Below are 16,491 nucleotides of genomic sequence, written 5' to 3'. Positions count from 1 at the left end.
CAAGGAAGAGGCTAAACCGCTTCCATTTCAGGGCATAGGACCGCTGAATAGAAGGTTTCCTTGCAGCCAGGATCACCGTCCTCACCGACTCCGGCAGGGCGGTTAGGGCTGTATCTTCCAGGCCACCAGTGGCAGGTTCACGATGTCCGAATGCAAGATCTGGCCGTCCTGGATCGACAACAGGTCGGGACGGAAGTCAAGGCGGAGAAAGCATCTCCTGGAGAGGTGGAGAAGGGATGCGAACCACGGCTGTCTGGGCCACCACGGGGTGATCAGGATCGCATGCGAACGGTCCGCTGTCATCTTGGACACCACCCTGGTGATGAGAGGGAAGGGAGGAAAGGCGTAAAGCAACTCTCCCGTCCAAAGGAAGGCGAACGCGTCTCCGAGGGATCTGTCCATTAGCCTTCTGGAGCAGAACTGGGGACAGTGGCTGTTCCACTCGGTCGCGAAGAGGTCGATCCGGGGGGTTCCCCACCGCTCGAACAGGTCGCTGACCGTTTCCGGATGGAGCCTCCACTCGTGGCACACCGAAGAGGACCTGCTTAGACGATCTGCCAACTCGTTGTCCTCTCCTGGGAGGTGAATCGCCTGGAGGAGCACGCGTTTCTGGATGCACCAGTCCCAGATGCGAAGAGTGATTTCGAGCAGAGTCTTGGACTTGGTGCCTCCTTGCTTGTTGATGTAATACATCACGGTAGTATTGTCCGTCCTGAGGAGGACCACTTTGCCTGTGACTGTGAGCTCGAATGCCCTCAGAGCTTTCTCGACTGCGAGCATCTCCAAAGCATTGATGTGGAGATGTTTGTCCTGGGCCGCCCACTTGTCCTTGACAACCAGGTCGAGTAGATGGGCGCCCCAGCCTTCCAGAGAGGCATCGGTCGTCAGAGTCAATTGAGGTTGAGGCTGATGGAAGGGCATCCCGATACAGACGTTGCGGTCGTCCAACCACCATCTTAGGGAGGCGGCCACCGGCCTCGGTACCGTGAGCCACTTTGACGGAGAGTCCTCCATAGGGGAGAAGACTGAGAGGGACCAGGACTATAGCGGGCGCAGGCGAAGCCGTGCCCACGGTGTCACGAAGGTCGTTGACGCCATGTGTCCCAGAGCAACTTGGACGTCCCTGGCTCTCACCCTTCTGTGGGAAATGCAAGGCTTCAGTGATGCTACTAACGCCTGGAAGCGGTCCACGGGAAGGAAGGCGGAGCATCTTTCGGAGTCGAGGATGGCTCCGATGAACTTGGCCTGCCTGGCCGGAGTGAAGTGGGACTTCTCCTTGTTGACGACCAGACCAAGAGAGTCCAACAGATGCAAGGCGAACGAGATTGCCTCTCGGAGGTCCTGTTGTGAGTCGGCGACAAACAGCCAGTCGTCCAGATAAGGGAAGACCCTGTAGCCTTTCTGGTGGAGGTATGCTACCACCGGAGCCATGCACTTTGTAAAGACCCGTGGAGCCGTGGGAAGGCCGAAGGGAAGCACGTTGTAGTGGTATGCGGTGGAGCCGACGGCGAAGGCGAGGAATCTCCTGTGGGACTCCCGAATTCCAATGTGGAAGTAGGCGTCCTTCAAGTAGACCGTTGCAAACCACAGGCCCTGGTATAGGAGAGGCAAAATAGAAGCCAAGGTTACCATCCGGAACCGGCGGTATTCGAGGAAGAGGTTCAACTGTCTTAAGTCCAAAATGGGTCTGATGCCGCCATCTGCCTTCGGTACCGTGAAGTACCTGGAGAAAAATGCCCTGGAACAGTGTTTGGGGGGTAACGGAGAGATAGCCCCTTTGAGAAGCAAAGCGCGCACTTCGTCGAGAAGGGTGTCCGAGGGGGGGGTGGAAATAAAAGCTCCGGTGGGCGGGAGCTCTTCGAACTCGAGGGAATAACCCCTACAGACAATGTCTAGTACCCAGGAGTCGGAAGAAATAGAGGCCCAAACGTTGGCAAAGGGCCTAAGGATGTCCAGAAAGCACAGAGGAGAGGCGAAGTGCGCGGGAAGTTTTCATGCCCTCTTCTTGCCTTGGTCGGGGTCTTGCCGGCGGTTTTTACGGTACCGGGAAGACTGATTACGGCGGCCAGAAGACGAAGAGGACTGGGACGGGTACCTCTGGCGCTGGGAGCCCTGCTGATGAAACTGGCGGTCCTGATAGGAGGACCTATGGAATTGACCTTGCTGCTGCTGCCAAGGGCAAAATCGCTTGCGGAAAGGGGATGGAACGGGGGCCGACATACCATGTTTCCTCGCCGCCGCCTTCATCCTGAACTTACGATTAAGTCTATCGTCCGTCTTGGCATGGAACAGGCCCGAGTCATCGATGGGCATGTCTTCAATGGTGGCTCTGACGCTAGAATTGAGGTCCGAGCCCCTTAGCCAGGCGTGCCTCCTTAGGGCGAGGGATGCTGCCATGGCCCTGCCCGAACACTCCACGACATTCCTGGACGCCGTGATGAGCCAGGCGCCAATGGAATGGGCCTCATCCCTGATTTCAGTCAGAGTCCATTGCACCCCATCCAGGACGTCCGGCACGATGGGGGAGATGCCCTCCATCAGGGTTTGGACATAGGCGCCCATACAGGCAGTGTAGTTGGTCGCCTTCACCGCCAACGCAGCCGCTGCATAAGCTTTTCTAGCCAAGGCATCAATCTTCTTGGCCTCCTTATCCATTGGTGACGCCGCCTGATGCTGCGCGGAGACCTGCTGGGACCCCTCGACGACAGCTGAATTCTGGCGAGGGTGTGAGGTCAGCCATGGTGAGTTTGGAGCCGAAACCCTGTAAAGGGACTCGATCTTACGTGGCGGGCCAAGGAGTGAAGAAGGGGCATCCCAGGAGCGCTTGACCAAAGTCTCCAGAGACGGCAGGAATGGCACGGAGGGTGTCGCGTGGACTCGACCGCGCACCCTGCGCTCAACCGGGTCCTTGGCTTCCTCTTCAGGATATGAGAGCTCGATGTCCAGAGCCCTGGACATCTTAATAACATGCTCCGCAAAAGATCTGACATCATCCGTCGGGGAGGCTACCTCCGGGTGGTGAAGGAATTGCGGGGAATCCCGAGCAAGTTCCTCTTTACCCGAGGCGTCATCAGAGCCGATGGGGTCCGGTTCCGAATCTGAAGAGAGCAGCTCAACAGCAGCCACAGGTCTGGTGCGTTCAGTCGGCCGTGTCACGGGCAGCAAAGAAGTGGCTGAAGAAGGCCCTGGTCGGTCGGTCCGTTCCTCGGGTCGGTGTCAATCCTGGCCATGAGCACGGTCCTGCTCACGAGTGCGGTCCCGAACCGAAGTGGGCTTAGCCAAGGCGACCTCTCTCGGGACTGGCAAAAAGAACTGGTCAGTTTCCGAGTCGTAGAAGTACGTAACATCATCGAGCTCCCGAGCCGGTGAACGCGGAGCAGGTGAAGGGGACCTCACTGGAAGGTCACAAGGGTCCTCATCATCTGAGAGGAGAAAAGGAAGCACTGTCGAAGTCGACGGATCTTGAACCGAGGATGATTGGACGGCGGCCACACGGTCACGATCCCTTACAGGAGAGTGGACCTCGACAGACGGTGTGGCGAGGGAAGCAACCGTCACCGGGAAGTCGGGACGAGGGCGCTCTCGACGATGGGCCTTGCAGGACCCAGTAGCCTCCTTGGGCGCGGCAAGCCTCTTGGATGGAGACCCTGACTGGGAACTCGGGTGACCACTAGATGACTTGGCCTTCTTAGCAGAAGAAGAAGATGTTGAGGCCGGGGCCGATGATTGCCTCTTCTTGCCAGACTTAGGGCAAGCAGGTGCATCCGGGGGAAAGAAGAGGATCGGTGACTCAGAGATTCTAGCCACCTGTCCAGCTCCATCCTTCTTCCCGGAGGCGGGCTCCTTCGGGCCCGAGCCATCGGGTTCGGAGGCAGCCCGTTTCGAGACGGAGTCATCCGGTTTGGAGGGCTTGGAATGGTCCGACGATCCCGACTTGGCCTTGGACTTCTTGGAGCTGGACGTAGTCGCTGAAGCCGCCTTATGGGACCTCTGGTCGGAGGCCTCTCAGTGGGATGACCCCGATGTCTCGGAGGGGGCTCCCTCTTCGCGAGGTGGAGCAGAAGCGGCAGCAGAACCCAATGACCCTGATTTATGAGGGTGCTTAGTGGGTTTGGAGGTGGCACTGGGCTTAGTGGAGCCGCGGGCCACAGGGGGTGCGGCGTCAGAAACCCCCGAATCCAGCACCGACGAAGTAGAGGGAGGTGCGCTGGCCGGACCATCACGGGCCACAGCAGAAGCCGAGCGGGCCGAGGCAGGGCGAGGGTCCCCCTCCCGAATCTTGCCCTGGGCTATTGCGGACGTCAGCCGCGATTCCCGGTTCTTCCGGGCTTGGGAAGACATAGACTTACAGAGGCTGCAAGCCCTGGGGCCGTGGTCCCGGCTGAGACACAGCAGGCAAGAGGAATGCGGGTCTTGTACAGGAACTTTTCCTCCACAGACGTCGCATTTCTTGAAGGGAGGAGACATCGTATCGAAGTCAACAAGCCAAAACGAAATCCGAGATCCAAATCGAAGTACACGGTCCGAGGTCAAAAAGCACGGGGGAAGAAGAGAAGCCAAAGTCCAGAAAAACAGTCCGAGTCAAATAGAACCAGTGATCCAAACAAGCTAGCAAGAGCGAAGTTCCAACAGCAACCAGCACGGCGGAAAAAAGGAACTGGGGAAAGAGCGGGAAGGCAGGGGCCTTATAACGGGTGGGCGGGGTTACCGCCAAAAAGTTTCTATATGTTGCAAAGTAAACTTTGCCCAGTGATTCTAGAAGTTTACGAACAGCACTGCGCAGGCGCAGTGAAACCCATTTGTATGATTCGCAGAGACCACGAAGAAGAATAAGAGTGTTGTGCAATATCACAATTCACCTTTACGTGATCATAAGTGAGATTACAATGAGTAAATGCCTAACAGAAAACAAGCCACAGTCTTTTTATATTCTATCATATCTGAACGTATGGAGAATTACAGACAGCACCACTAAGTGAGGAATTCCCAAACCTAGGGGTTCACCACTGAATGTCCACAGCACATCTATCACTCCCTGTAGCACAGGAATGAGGGATATTTGTTCATCCTAAATGTTACTTGATCACAGTCTGCTTCATCTCTGCCCCTTGGTCATGCTGGCTGGGGTAGGTGGGAGCTGGAAGAACTTTGGGAAAAGGAGTATGACTTCAAGAAGCCCTTTCCTACACATAGCAAAAGGTCATGTCCTTTCTAGAAATGATGTTCTCAGAGATTCAAGATTTGGAGGTACATAAGTGTGTTCGAAATCTCAGAACATAAAAAGGCCATAAAAGATCTCTCCTGATCAAGATTAAGCAGAAAAACATCCCCTAAAAGAGATTAGGAAACAATATTCATGATATCTAAAGAGCGTATTAGCTATAGTAGTGTTCAGTGATTCCAGCTGATATTGGTAATTTCTTCAGTACTGAAAATCTGGCTAAAATTTGATGCCAGGAAAATGATCTCATGACCCTTAGTTGCATCAGTCTACTTTAGGTGCATATTTCTCTAGAAATTATTCGAGTTCTGCTTGATTGTATGGATGGTAGAATGGTTAGAGTGTTGGACTGGGAGATTTGGGTCACTAATGGGTTCGCAGAAGCCATGAAGCTCATTGGTAACCTTGTGCTAATCTCTCTCTCATTCATCCTGAGCTCCTCTTACAAAGTTATTGTGTGATTAAAGTGGGGAATCGGCAAGCAGTTTATGCAGCATTGAGCTCCTGAGGGAAAAATAAGGGATATAAATAGCTAATGTTGAATCAGAACTTTTCATCAATCCCTAACTTGCCTCTCCATATCACCCATGTTGATGCAGGGCCCAACACATATGAGGATGCAGGCGCTTATATCAAGTTGCAGTTCCTGGAGCTGAATATGAGACGGGATGTGAAGGAAATCTACTCACACATGACCTGTGCTACTGACACACAGAATGTTAAATTTGTCTTTGATGCAGTCACTGACATTATCATCAAGGAAAACCTGAAGGATTGTGGACTCTTCTGACCACAGGTGCTTGTTTTTGTGTTTTAATACTGCTTGAAGCAACAGATAAGAGATACTATCCAGGCCTCCTGGTGTGCCCCACTTTCCCAGTGTTTATGGTTAGAAGACAGGTACTGTTTTATTATTATAGCCTGTGCAATGAGGTATAGCATCCCTCTGCTGGAAAAGCAATGTGACATCTTGTCATTGCTGCTGAACCATGGCAAGGGAGCACCTGGAAGCATCTCTCAGGGACAGAGCACATACTATGTATACGGAAAGGCACAGATTGCAATTCAATCCCTGGCAACCCATTAGGTAAAAGGTGATGTGAGACATCTGCCTGTGAGAGCTTCTGGCCTTGGAGAGCTTCTAGCAGCCAGAATAGACATATTGGGCTAGATATGGACAAACAATCCATGCCAGAGTGCCTTTCTGGTTTCCTTAACAGCAGGGAATAGGGTAGTGCCTTCAAGCCTTGCTTGAGGGCTTCTCTGAGGCATTGAAACTTTGTCCTGGGGGCCAGGATGCCAGACTAGATGGATGCTTGGTCTAATGCAGCCAAGCTCCTGTTCACAGATGGAGATGAACAGTGAGATGGGTGACAGGTCAAAGAAGCAATCCAGGAAAAATGACTTCGCCTAACTTCCTCATTCTGTGACATGGCTACTATCTCTCTACAGGAATCCATGCATCGTCCGAACAACAGCAGCTTTGCCAATTCAGCCGTGTGAAAGGAACACGATCCCATTACCTAAGTCGATGCAGTCCATTCTTATTAAATGGATAGTGTCTCGATTAGTGACCCACCCATACAGAAGCAGTTTCTCTTATAGGTTAGGCCAGGCAGACACCGCTACAGATTACAAGCAAAAACAGCATCCATCTGGTCACAAGCATTTATTTGAACTTTTGAAGCTAGTCTGATACCTCTGTCAGAAAGCCTTCTAACTATACCTGAGAAAGTTTAATCGCTTCCTTTTCTTCAGTATGCTGGCTCTCAGCACAAAGGACATTCAAACAACTTGGTTCTGAAATCTCCAACTAAGGCACTGCTGTTCCTCCCAGGTGTGAAAAGCTGAAAATCTGTGTGACTTTTCCTCTCGTAATGGAATCGCTTGATCAATCCTGCCATTTTTACTCAATATTTCCTGTGTTTTCTTGTCGCTAGAGTACAGCTTGCCTGCTCCTGCTTTATGCCTGAGGCACATTGCTTTCTATGAATGGTGAACACATCCCCAGGTTATTAAAGATGTTGGAGTTTGAGCCAGAGTTTGATCATGCTACTACTAGAGAGGACACTGCAATTGCACCAGTAGATACAGAGATTCTAATATTTACACGAGATAGATTTTGAAAAAGTTTTCCTGGAAAAAAAAAACCCAACTTTGAATCCCTAGTCAAGGCAAGTCAAAATTGTAGAACACTTCATGAGAAAAGGTTGTTTTATTTCTCTCTACAAAGCATTTTGTCAGCCTAGTTTTTTCCAGCACTGTTTCTTTTCCAGTTTCACAAATAACCACCGCTATCTGTGCATGTCTGTGTGGGTTCTACATACAAGGGCAGCAGCACCGACATCTAGTGCCCTATCACACAGGACTCATTTGAACATGAGAAAAATTAATAAGGGCTTTAATTTATCTGTTTCCAGAAAGTACAACTATGTATCACATATTCCTTCTTAGGTAGAAGCAGAGAATTATAATTAAAATTAGACCAGTATTAAATCCTAGAGCCAACCCTCTTAAGAGCAGAGTGAGACAGCCCTAATTTTTCAATCATCAAGTTGTTATATAATTTGGGCTTCATCCTAACAGGATGTTAAAATTGTACTGCAGGCATTAGAAAAAGGCTTACAAAATCTGAGGCTGTCTTTAAAACCATGAGCTATGGACTTCTGTGGTCTTAATTTGTCCCTTGCTGCATCAATAGATCCACAAGGCATCATTGCCCAAGACTGATTTTGTGTATATGCTTGTGTACCTCTGGAAAAGGTTCCTTAAAACTGTTGTACTGTACTGTAATAAACAAAGAGACAGAAAACTAATATACACACACATACACAATATATGTTGTGCTTCATAAAGGCAGGTTGGGTAGAGAAATATAAACATGCTATGTCACTGTGGACAAACAAATAGCACAAAAGATTTTTAATCAAAGTGATTCCAAATAGTGTCAAGGAACCGGAACATGCAAGCAACAGTGTTTCATACCAGGTATATCTTCACTTAGCATCAGTCTCCAAAATATGCAGCTTCTTCATGATGTGTTCAGTTTCCTATCCATCTTTGGAATGTATATGTTTTTTTTAAATGAGCTAATTCCAAAGTTAGTATTTTTAAGATGAGACTCATTGAAAGCAATAGGGCTTGTTACCCAGAAGCCCAGCTGATTTCAGTATTCCACTCCACGTAGGACTAACATCGAATTTAGCCCAATGGCTTCTCTGCACATCTTCCTTTCATTTCCATTAACCGCACTATATGAATGTTTGTATATGTTTGCATGCACAGCCTCTTCCTTCAAAAGCTATAGCAAGCAGTGGATTTATGGTTTATTTTGCTATTTTGTTGGTGTGTGCCTTCTTCTCAGCCTGAGATAGAATGTCTTACTGTCTAAGGTCAAACAGTGGGTTTCCATGGACAAGTGAGTATTCAAACCTGGGTGTCCAGATGCATCCAGCTATTTCCTTGTAGCTGGACACAGTGATAGGCATCTGCAGGGTCTTCTGGGGATCTCTGGAGGTCTCTACAGATTCCATCCTTGCAACACATCCAGCTCCAGGAAAATAGCTGGGCATCTCCACCCACAAGGTGGAGTTGGGTTGAGATAGCATTGGGAGATAAAAACTACATGATATATGAAGTAGGATCTCAGCCACATTAAGTCTAACCCCCAAACCTAGCCAAGAGTATCTCCCATACAATATAGTCTCATCTGGTGCTCCCCCCCCCCCCCACCAAAGCAGATAGGACTGTGTTCTGCTACAGTGGGTGCTGCTGAAAAGAACAGAGTCTTTTCTGCATTTACAAATGTATAGTTGTTTTGGGGTTTGGAGGTGTGTTTTCAGAGATTTGCCAGGCTGTAAATTCAAGCATGGTCATGTGCTCCATGTTCCTCTAATAATGAAAGTAGAATATATGGTGGTTCTAGGCTATATTAGAGGGCAACTGCAGCAGGTCCAGGGACCAAGGTTTTGCCCTATAACCCTTCAGGGGCTACATAGACTGCCCTCCCCATGCCAACAAGAGGCAAACAATTCACTCCTGGTTTTGGGGGAAAAATGTTTTGTTAAAAAAATATAAGTGTAGCCTTCCTCCCACCCCCAATACAACCCAATTAAAAGTTGAAGTCTCTCTTTTGGAAGCTTCCCAACGAGGCAATTCACTCTTCCCTCCCAAAAGAGGGAGCCTGAGCTGCAAAAACAGGCGTCAAACAGCTTCATTTATATATATTGAACTAGCAGTGTCTAAGTGGTTTACAACTGTAAGCTAATTGCCCCCAACAATCTGGGTACTCATTTTAGCCTCCTTGGAAGGATGCAAGCCTGAGTTGGGCTTGAGCCCTTTTGCTGATATTGAACTTGCAACCTTAGGGTTTTGAGTGAGTGGCTGCAGTACAGGCATTTAACCACTGCATCACCAGGGCATGTCGGAGATGCATGTGGTCCCAGGGTCACATGTGTTGAAGAATCTCATGCATCTCAGTCATGACACATCTTTCCCCTTGTCTGGACTTACCGAGGCTCAAAAATAGCATGTGTCCTTCTAGGTTCCGTCAACTCTGCATGCTGTTCAGATTTTGGATTCTGACCAAAAACACAAAAGTTTTTTTTAAAAAGTTGCATTTGTAACTATGAAGAATTTTAATGGAATGCAACAAGGGGAGAAGACTGGATCTCCTCTTTTCCCACTGATCCTTTTGGTTACACAATAGCACAGCTCCAAACACAAAGAGGAGTCTCTGCCCTAGAGTCTCGGTAGCCAAATGTTAATCTACTTTTGGCTGTCACAGAATGGAATGCTGCGGTCGATAGTCAGCAAGCCAACCAAACCACATGCAAACACTGAGATGCCTGAAGTGTGCATGATGCCAGACTGACAGTATGGGCCTTGAGGCCATAATGGTGAAGCCAGCATTCCTTCTGTGCCATGCTGTGTTCTCATAGTTCAAAGCAGAAACTGCTTAGGAAAACAGTTTGGTGTGCAAAGGAAATTTCCCATGCTGATACAAAAGCCCACACTGAACCATCATGGAAATGTGCAAAGGCCCAATGGGAAGGCAGCCGAAGAGAAGCAAATGCAGTGCAAACAGAGCGTTCTTTCTACTTTTTATTATTTCAAACCATGTGAACAAATTTGGTAAAACATTGTGATAAAAGCTAGGCTGCGTCTTGACGGTTACTAATGGCCCCAGTGCCCATCGATTGCACGGCAGGCAGGACCGCTTACATACAGCAGTGTTTTCTCAACTGATACTACAGTTAGAGCTAAGAAAATTCTTTAAAATAGACCTGACATTACAGCAACCTCAGGATCACCCCCAGGCCCTGGGGTGGGGCACAAAGGAATGGAAAGAAGTTGACATTGACATTGCTTAGTCCTTAGTGGAATCTTAGCCCTTAGGAACCTAATCCTGTGGCCAGGAAGAAACGTGTTTTAGATCCTTGGGTGCTGCCCCTCATAAAAAGCTTATCCTGGACCACAGCAGAAAGAAAGAGAAGGGCTGGGGGGAAAAAAGGGGGGGGGAGGGGAACCCATTCTATACTAATCTAAACACAATGCATGTTGAAGCAAACTAAGGAACAGATGTAAACATACAGACACCCTCAAGGCACAAAATTTACTAAAGAAGATGAATTCATATTGGGTAACTCAACCGTTAACTACTTGACATTTTAAATAAGGTCTTTAAAAAGGTTTCCTTTAAAAAAAAAAGATAGACTGACTTTTCCTGCACAAATTTGCTTCTTTGAGGAATGCTTTTGATTTCATGCTGGTCTGTGCAAATTACAGAGGTAGGAGCTGAGACACTTGCTCCATGGCAAGAGCTCCCCCTGACAGAAGGTGAAAAACAAATGGACAATGGATTGCTTTGGCAGAGCCAGACTGAGGGCTGCTTAGGTGAAAACAGAAACAAACAAAAAATTCCTTTAGAAATTTTGTCTTTCAAAATATGCAGGAAAGAACATTAAGAACATGTCCAGCGCCCCTTGACCTGCTACCTTCTGCACTTTAGCTTAACAGGAAAGGAGAGGAAAGGAAAGGATATACATGGAAATGTTACAGCTATGGCAGGCCACCAATCATTGGTGCTTCAGTAAGGCTTTGTGGGCACAGGGAGAGGATAGAAACGGCCTGTAAGAGGCACCTGGGACAGCAGAGAGCAGGGAAAGCAATGGAGCCTGTCCCTCGGACAGTCAGAATCACCACAATCTCCTCAACAGGAAAATTAAAAAGGAGCGAAACAGAAACGTAAGAAGCAGAAGTTGTTAAATGGTGCAGTCCTCCCTTCAACAGCATCAGCCTCTTCCTCATATGGAGCAGTTCAAGTAATCCTGCAATGGGGAGAGAACAGGAAAGTTAATCAACGCTCAAGGTTCAAACAGCCACCCAAAATAGGCTTAGCTCTATACGCCACAGAGGGCATCTGAAAACGTTTCCATAGCTTGCCACCTCTGATCTTCTGTTTAACTATGAGATACAAACATTTATATGCTGAATGAAGTATGCCCAGTTATATATCCAGACATGCTTTTGCTATGTCCAATGGCCACAGATGATCCACACTGTATTTAGTTCACATCCACCTAATCTTCAGTTTGGGCCCTATTCATTCCTTCAGAAAATTGCTGGTTGTTCATAAATCCTGGCAAGAGCCGTGGTCCTACCTTTTACTGCTTTCTTTAAAATTATTTTACAAGTTAGTACAAGTTTATTATGTCAGTTTGGACATTTCAGTACAAGATAGAGGAAACAGCTGAGATGGTGAATACTGCCATTTCTGTGCTGGACTCAGCTTGGAAAAATAGCTATCCATCATTGGTAAGAGCTGGTACTGAATCCCAGATCAGTGCTGCACTGCTGTGTATCATCTTCCTGAACCTGGCGTTGCAGCAAATGGCACAGATGACTTCCAGCTTGATTCAAAATGGTAAACAAATTGGCTACCCATCAAACAAAAGTGCTTCATCTGCCATGCTGGTGAAGCGAGCTAACATGAAGACCATACAGAATTTGGCCACATCCCTTCAGCAAGTCAGGTCCCTCAGCATTCTCATCTCCATTCCCAAGGACACCAAAGACTTTGCTTGGAATAAATTACTCCTCTGTCCATGGTGCTCCACCAGGTCTCTATATCTACCTAATCCTCTTGCTTCCTACTTTTCCTTTTGGAGACAGTGGCAAGAACACCTGCAAATCCTGTGTGTCAACATGTTCTACACCCATTTATTTTGCAAAGAAGAAGCAAAGAGACACTCCCTACCACACACATGTGCCCTATCAAATGGGTAACTTGACTTTATTCACATGAAGCAGCCCCAAGTAACTTTATTCTCTAAGCAACACCTCACCTTCCTGTGTTCCTAAGTAGATGTCACCTGAAGAGCTAGAAGAGCCCACAATCCTTCAGGTTGTTTTTAATGATGACATCAGTGACAGCATCGAAGACAAACTGCACATTCTTGGTATCAGTGGCACAAGTGAAGTGGGTATAGATTTCCTTGGTGTCCTTCCTCTTGTTCAGATCCTCAAACTTGCTCTGGATGTAGCCAGCAGCTTCATCATATTTATTGGCCCCTGAGGAAGGAAGCAGAAAAGAAAAAGAGAGCAGTCAGGTTTGGGAAAGAGCTGCCATGATTGGGTTCACTGACCTATATGTGTGGAGATTTCAGCCTCCAACATAGTACTGCAGTATTAAACACAGTTGTTTTGGTAAGTAATAACTGCTCTAATTCTTAACGAGACCAACAGATACCATGTGCAATGAATGGAACAATCCTGCAGATAATGATGATGATCATTATCATTGCCGCCATCATCATCACTGTCATACTTATTTATATCCCACGTTTTTCCCAATATAAGGACTCAAGGCAGTTAACAACAAATTTAAAACAGTACAAGTTAAAGACAATACAAAAGCAAGGAAATAAGGAAATGTGATGCAAAGTGAATGGTATATTTTTGCCCTTAAAGAAGCCCTGTTTTTAACTTCTGGTAAGTATGTAGTAGCATTTAGCTTAGCTTACAGCAAAGACAAATCACCAACAATTATTGGAGAATGCATAATCTCAACAGCTCCTCTCCATGAAATTCAAGAGCAATAGAACTCAGTTGTTCACAGAACTTTAGAGCACAAAAATGAACCACTCCACACCGCCAAACCCATGGTTCACATGCCATTTTCAAGGTCACAGGAAGCAAGATTATTGTAAAGTCCCCAAACTGCATTTTCATTTTTACAAATTCATCTCAGATTGCATCCTGCTACAGAGAGGCTAATTAATTCATTTTAACCTCATATACCAATTGAAAAAGGGTAAAATGAGAGAGTTCTGGGAGTAGAGGGGTGGGGAGGCATGCTGTTCACACTCCTGGCTCACTTATGTGTTTCCAGACGTGCCCTGTAATAGTTTTTCTCTACCAGAAGAAGTAGAAATGCCAGAGACAAGATTCAATTTGGCCATGAAACTGTAAAATAATGCATGTGATAATCTACAGGTCAGGCTTCCTGAAAAATAGACAGTGCTAAATTCTCTATCTGGGTGTTAGCTGTCTTCAGCTGCAATTCACTTGGAGAGACACTTCCTTGTACAGGGTTTAGCTAATGTTTTCAATATTATTCCTCATAGATAAGCCTTCCCAAGTGTGGTGCCATCCTCCTGGACTACAACCCCAGGATCCCATGGCCAGCATGATGCTCTCCTAGATCTTGCTTGCCCTCTACAGCTGGAAGACTAATGCACTCAAAGAAATTACTATGTCCTTCAGAAACTTAAGATTCTTAAAGGGAAGGGCAAGCTGGTTGGGGAATGGCAGCTGACAAGGTGACACCTAGGCTGCGTCAATGAAAACACTGACGAAATGGTACCATGGGCCTGCTCCTTCCTGTGTTTTTTGTACTCCTCATGTGGTTGAGATTATCAGCAAAAGCAATCTCCACACTTCCTGCCATATAGAACAAGCACAAAAACAAGGGCAACGCCTCCCTTTCTCACTATGAAAGAACACAAGTGGGCCTCCGGACATCCAGCATTTACCAAGCACTAATTAGCTAAAGTCACACTGGTGAAGCCAAATGCAGGCTCTTGAATTTCAGTTCCATGGCATACATCCAAAGGCCACTGCCTTTGTTCTCCACCTTTCTTAAGACTCAGAGTTGGATTGTCTCTCAGCTGTAAGAAATGCCTTAATAACACAGGAGTTCAACTCCAAAGGGAGGCTTGTGGTGCTTTAAAGAATAAAATATTTATTGTAACAAGCCATAATAATAAAAGCTTTGCCATAATACATCTGATGTCTTTAAGGTGCTACAAGACCCTTTTCTCATGCTTCCATGCTTTGAAAGGCTAACATGGTGACCACTCAGAAATGTAACTGTATAATAAGCAAGGAATACTGTATCTGCAAGTCTGTGTGGGTGCACAACTGCCCTCTTGTGGGAAGAAACAGAAATGCTCCCCAGAATCAAAGCATACATTGAACACAGCCTGAACAGCAAGATTACTGCTCATTAAATGTATTGGTCACACAGTCACTCATCCTTACAAAGCAAAAATGATATGGTGAGTCATAACGTCAGCACAACTAGTAATGAAACAGCATCATTCTACTACTGAAAAGAAACCATTGTGTACACCAGTGCTTCTTAAGCTATTTGGTAGGAGGCACTAGCAGTTACTTTATCAAGTATACCAATACTGTATTTGTGCCCACTAGCTACAATGATTTCTTTCTTTTCTGGAAACCCTCTGGGGACCAGCAGCTGATAGCTCATGGATTGGCACCAGTCCATGAACCAGTCCTTTGAATAGCACTGGTGTAGAAAACACAGCCACTTGGGTGGTTGTGGATGAAATGGGAGGATGGTGTATAAGTGGATTAACACAACCCAAGACACTTCAGAAGGGAAGCAAAAGCTTATGAAAACAAAAGCTATAGATTTGGTGATTCAGTGAGAACTCACATTCTTAGCAGAGGTCCTCCATGTAGTCCAGCACACAGTTAAGTATCAAATGGGGTCACAAACTTCAGCTTGGTTTACTAACTTGAGCCTATGTTATGTGCTCACTACTAATTCTACCTTCTCCCTCTAAACATGGAGAGCAGGGATTTCTTTCACCTACAGTATGTTATGGAGTCACTGCTGCCAATTCTTCCTTTTTCTTAGGTCTCTGTGGAACTAATACACTAAGGGACTTGACAGACCACAGGCCGCCCCTTTTAGTGCCAGATTGTGGCTGCGGCAACAACATGCTGTGGCCCCGATCTCTGCTTTCTGCGGTGCAAAAAGGAGCTGCAAAAATTGGCTGCTTTTTGTGCCCTGGAAAGGGCACCATAGCCACCAGTGCATGGCTTCTCCATACTCCTTTGGTGCTGCGTCATGCAGACACAGAGCCAGAGGAAAGTCAAGAGGCTACATGCCATGTGGACCAGCACGCGGCATCACGCTGGTCTGGGGGCAGAGTCGGGGTGTGTGTCATGTGGACACCACACCCCGACTCCACCTCCAGGCTGGCCTTTCCTGCTGGTCTGTGCAGCCTCAAATCCCTATATTGCCTGTAAACCACCGTGATCGTGGGAACGGCGGTATAGAAATAAAATTTCAATCAATCAATCAATCAATCAATCAATCAATCTTTTTTTGTGTGTTTCTGTGTGCCATGCAGTTTAATGCAAGCTAAACAGTGTGTGTCTTTACCACTCATTAAAGCCTCCTCACATTGTTGAATGGTCATCTGTATCTGTGATCTCTGGTTCATGATGTTGAACAGGGGAGGTATTTCCCCAGCCTACAGAACTTCATGGCTGGAATCATGATTCATAAGCAACAGTCTAACTCTCTTGCTTCCCTCCATCTTTTTTTCCCAATTTCAAAATACCAAGTCTTTTTTGTATTTTTTAGCTTATTTCGAAATTTCCATAATACCTTTTTCGTGATATTTTAATCCTTGATGCTTTGGTACATTTCAGTTTTGATTTGGTTTCCTTTATCAAGAAACTGTACTTGTACTGAGTGTTATGTATCAAAGGTACAAAGTTAGGAGGGTAGCATATATGAACTATCTTGTTTTAGTGCAATAAGTGACGCAGGAGATGGGGTTGCTTCAATTCCTCCTTCTCCATCTTGTGGGGTTATGCACAAATGCAAGCACACACGCACACACAGCAAAGTAACTACTAAAATACATCAAATGAAGCAAAATACAGAAAAAGTTAACAATGCTTTAAAAGCATTACATATGATGCCCAAGATCCTATATGGTCATGCACAG

General features: G+C 46.8%; 2 protein-coding genes across 2 annotated transcripts in view; one reads left to right on the top strand and one right to left on the bottom strand.

The window, feature by feature from the left end:
- The window catches only part of GNAT1 (G protein subunit alpha transducin 1), a 38,225-nt gene extending 31,109 nt beyond the window's left edge, over positions 1-7,116 (top strand). Inside the window, exons 8-9 of the mRNA XM_089525834.1 lie at positions 5,821-6,017; positions 6,674-7,116. Coding sequence (XP_089381960.1) covers positions 5,821-6,011 — 191 coding nt within the window. The 3' untranslated portion in view covers positions 6,012-6,017; positions 6,674-7,116. The remainder of the gene's footprint in view (positions 1-5,820; positions 6,018-6,673) is intronic.
- Positions 7,117-10,311: 3,195 nt separating this feature from the next.
- The window catches only part of LOC149321633 (guanine nucleotide-binding protein G(i) subunit alpha-2), a 187,655-nt gene continuing 181,475 nt past the window's right edge, over positions 10,312-16,491 (bottom strand). The window contains exons 8-9 of the mRNA XM_089525822.1: positions 12,568-12,793; positions 10,312-11,550 (exon numbers count right to left, since the gene is read on the bottom strand). Of these exons, the coding sequence (XP_089381948.1) occupies positions 12,603-12,793 (191 nt within the window). The 3' untranslated portion in view covers positions 10,312-11,550; positions 12,568-12,602. The remainder of the gene's footprint in view (positions 11,551-12,567; positions 12,794-16,491) is intronic.

Source organism: Sceloporus occidentalis, unplaced genomic scaffold (genome assembly GCF_023333645.1).
Source record: "Sceloporus occidentalis isolate IW3139 unplaced genomic scaffold, rSceOcc1.0.p SCAF_1, whole genome shotgun sequence".
Taxonomy (NCBI): Eukaryota; Metazoa; Chordata; class Lepidosauria; order Squamata; family Phrynosomatidae; genus Sceloporus; species Sceloporus occidentalis.
The sequence above is the reverse complement of the archived record's forward strand: the minus strand, read 5'-3'. Positions and strand labels throughout refer to the sequence as shown.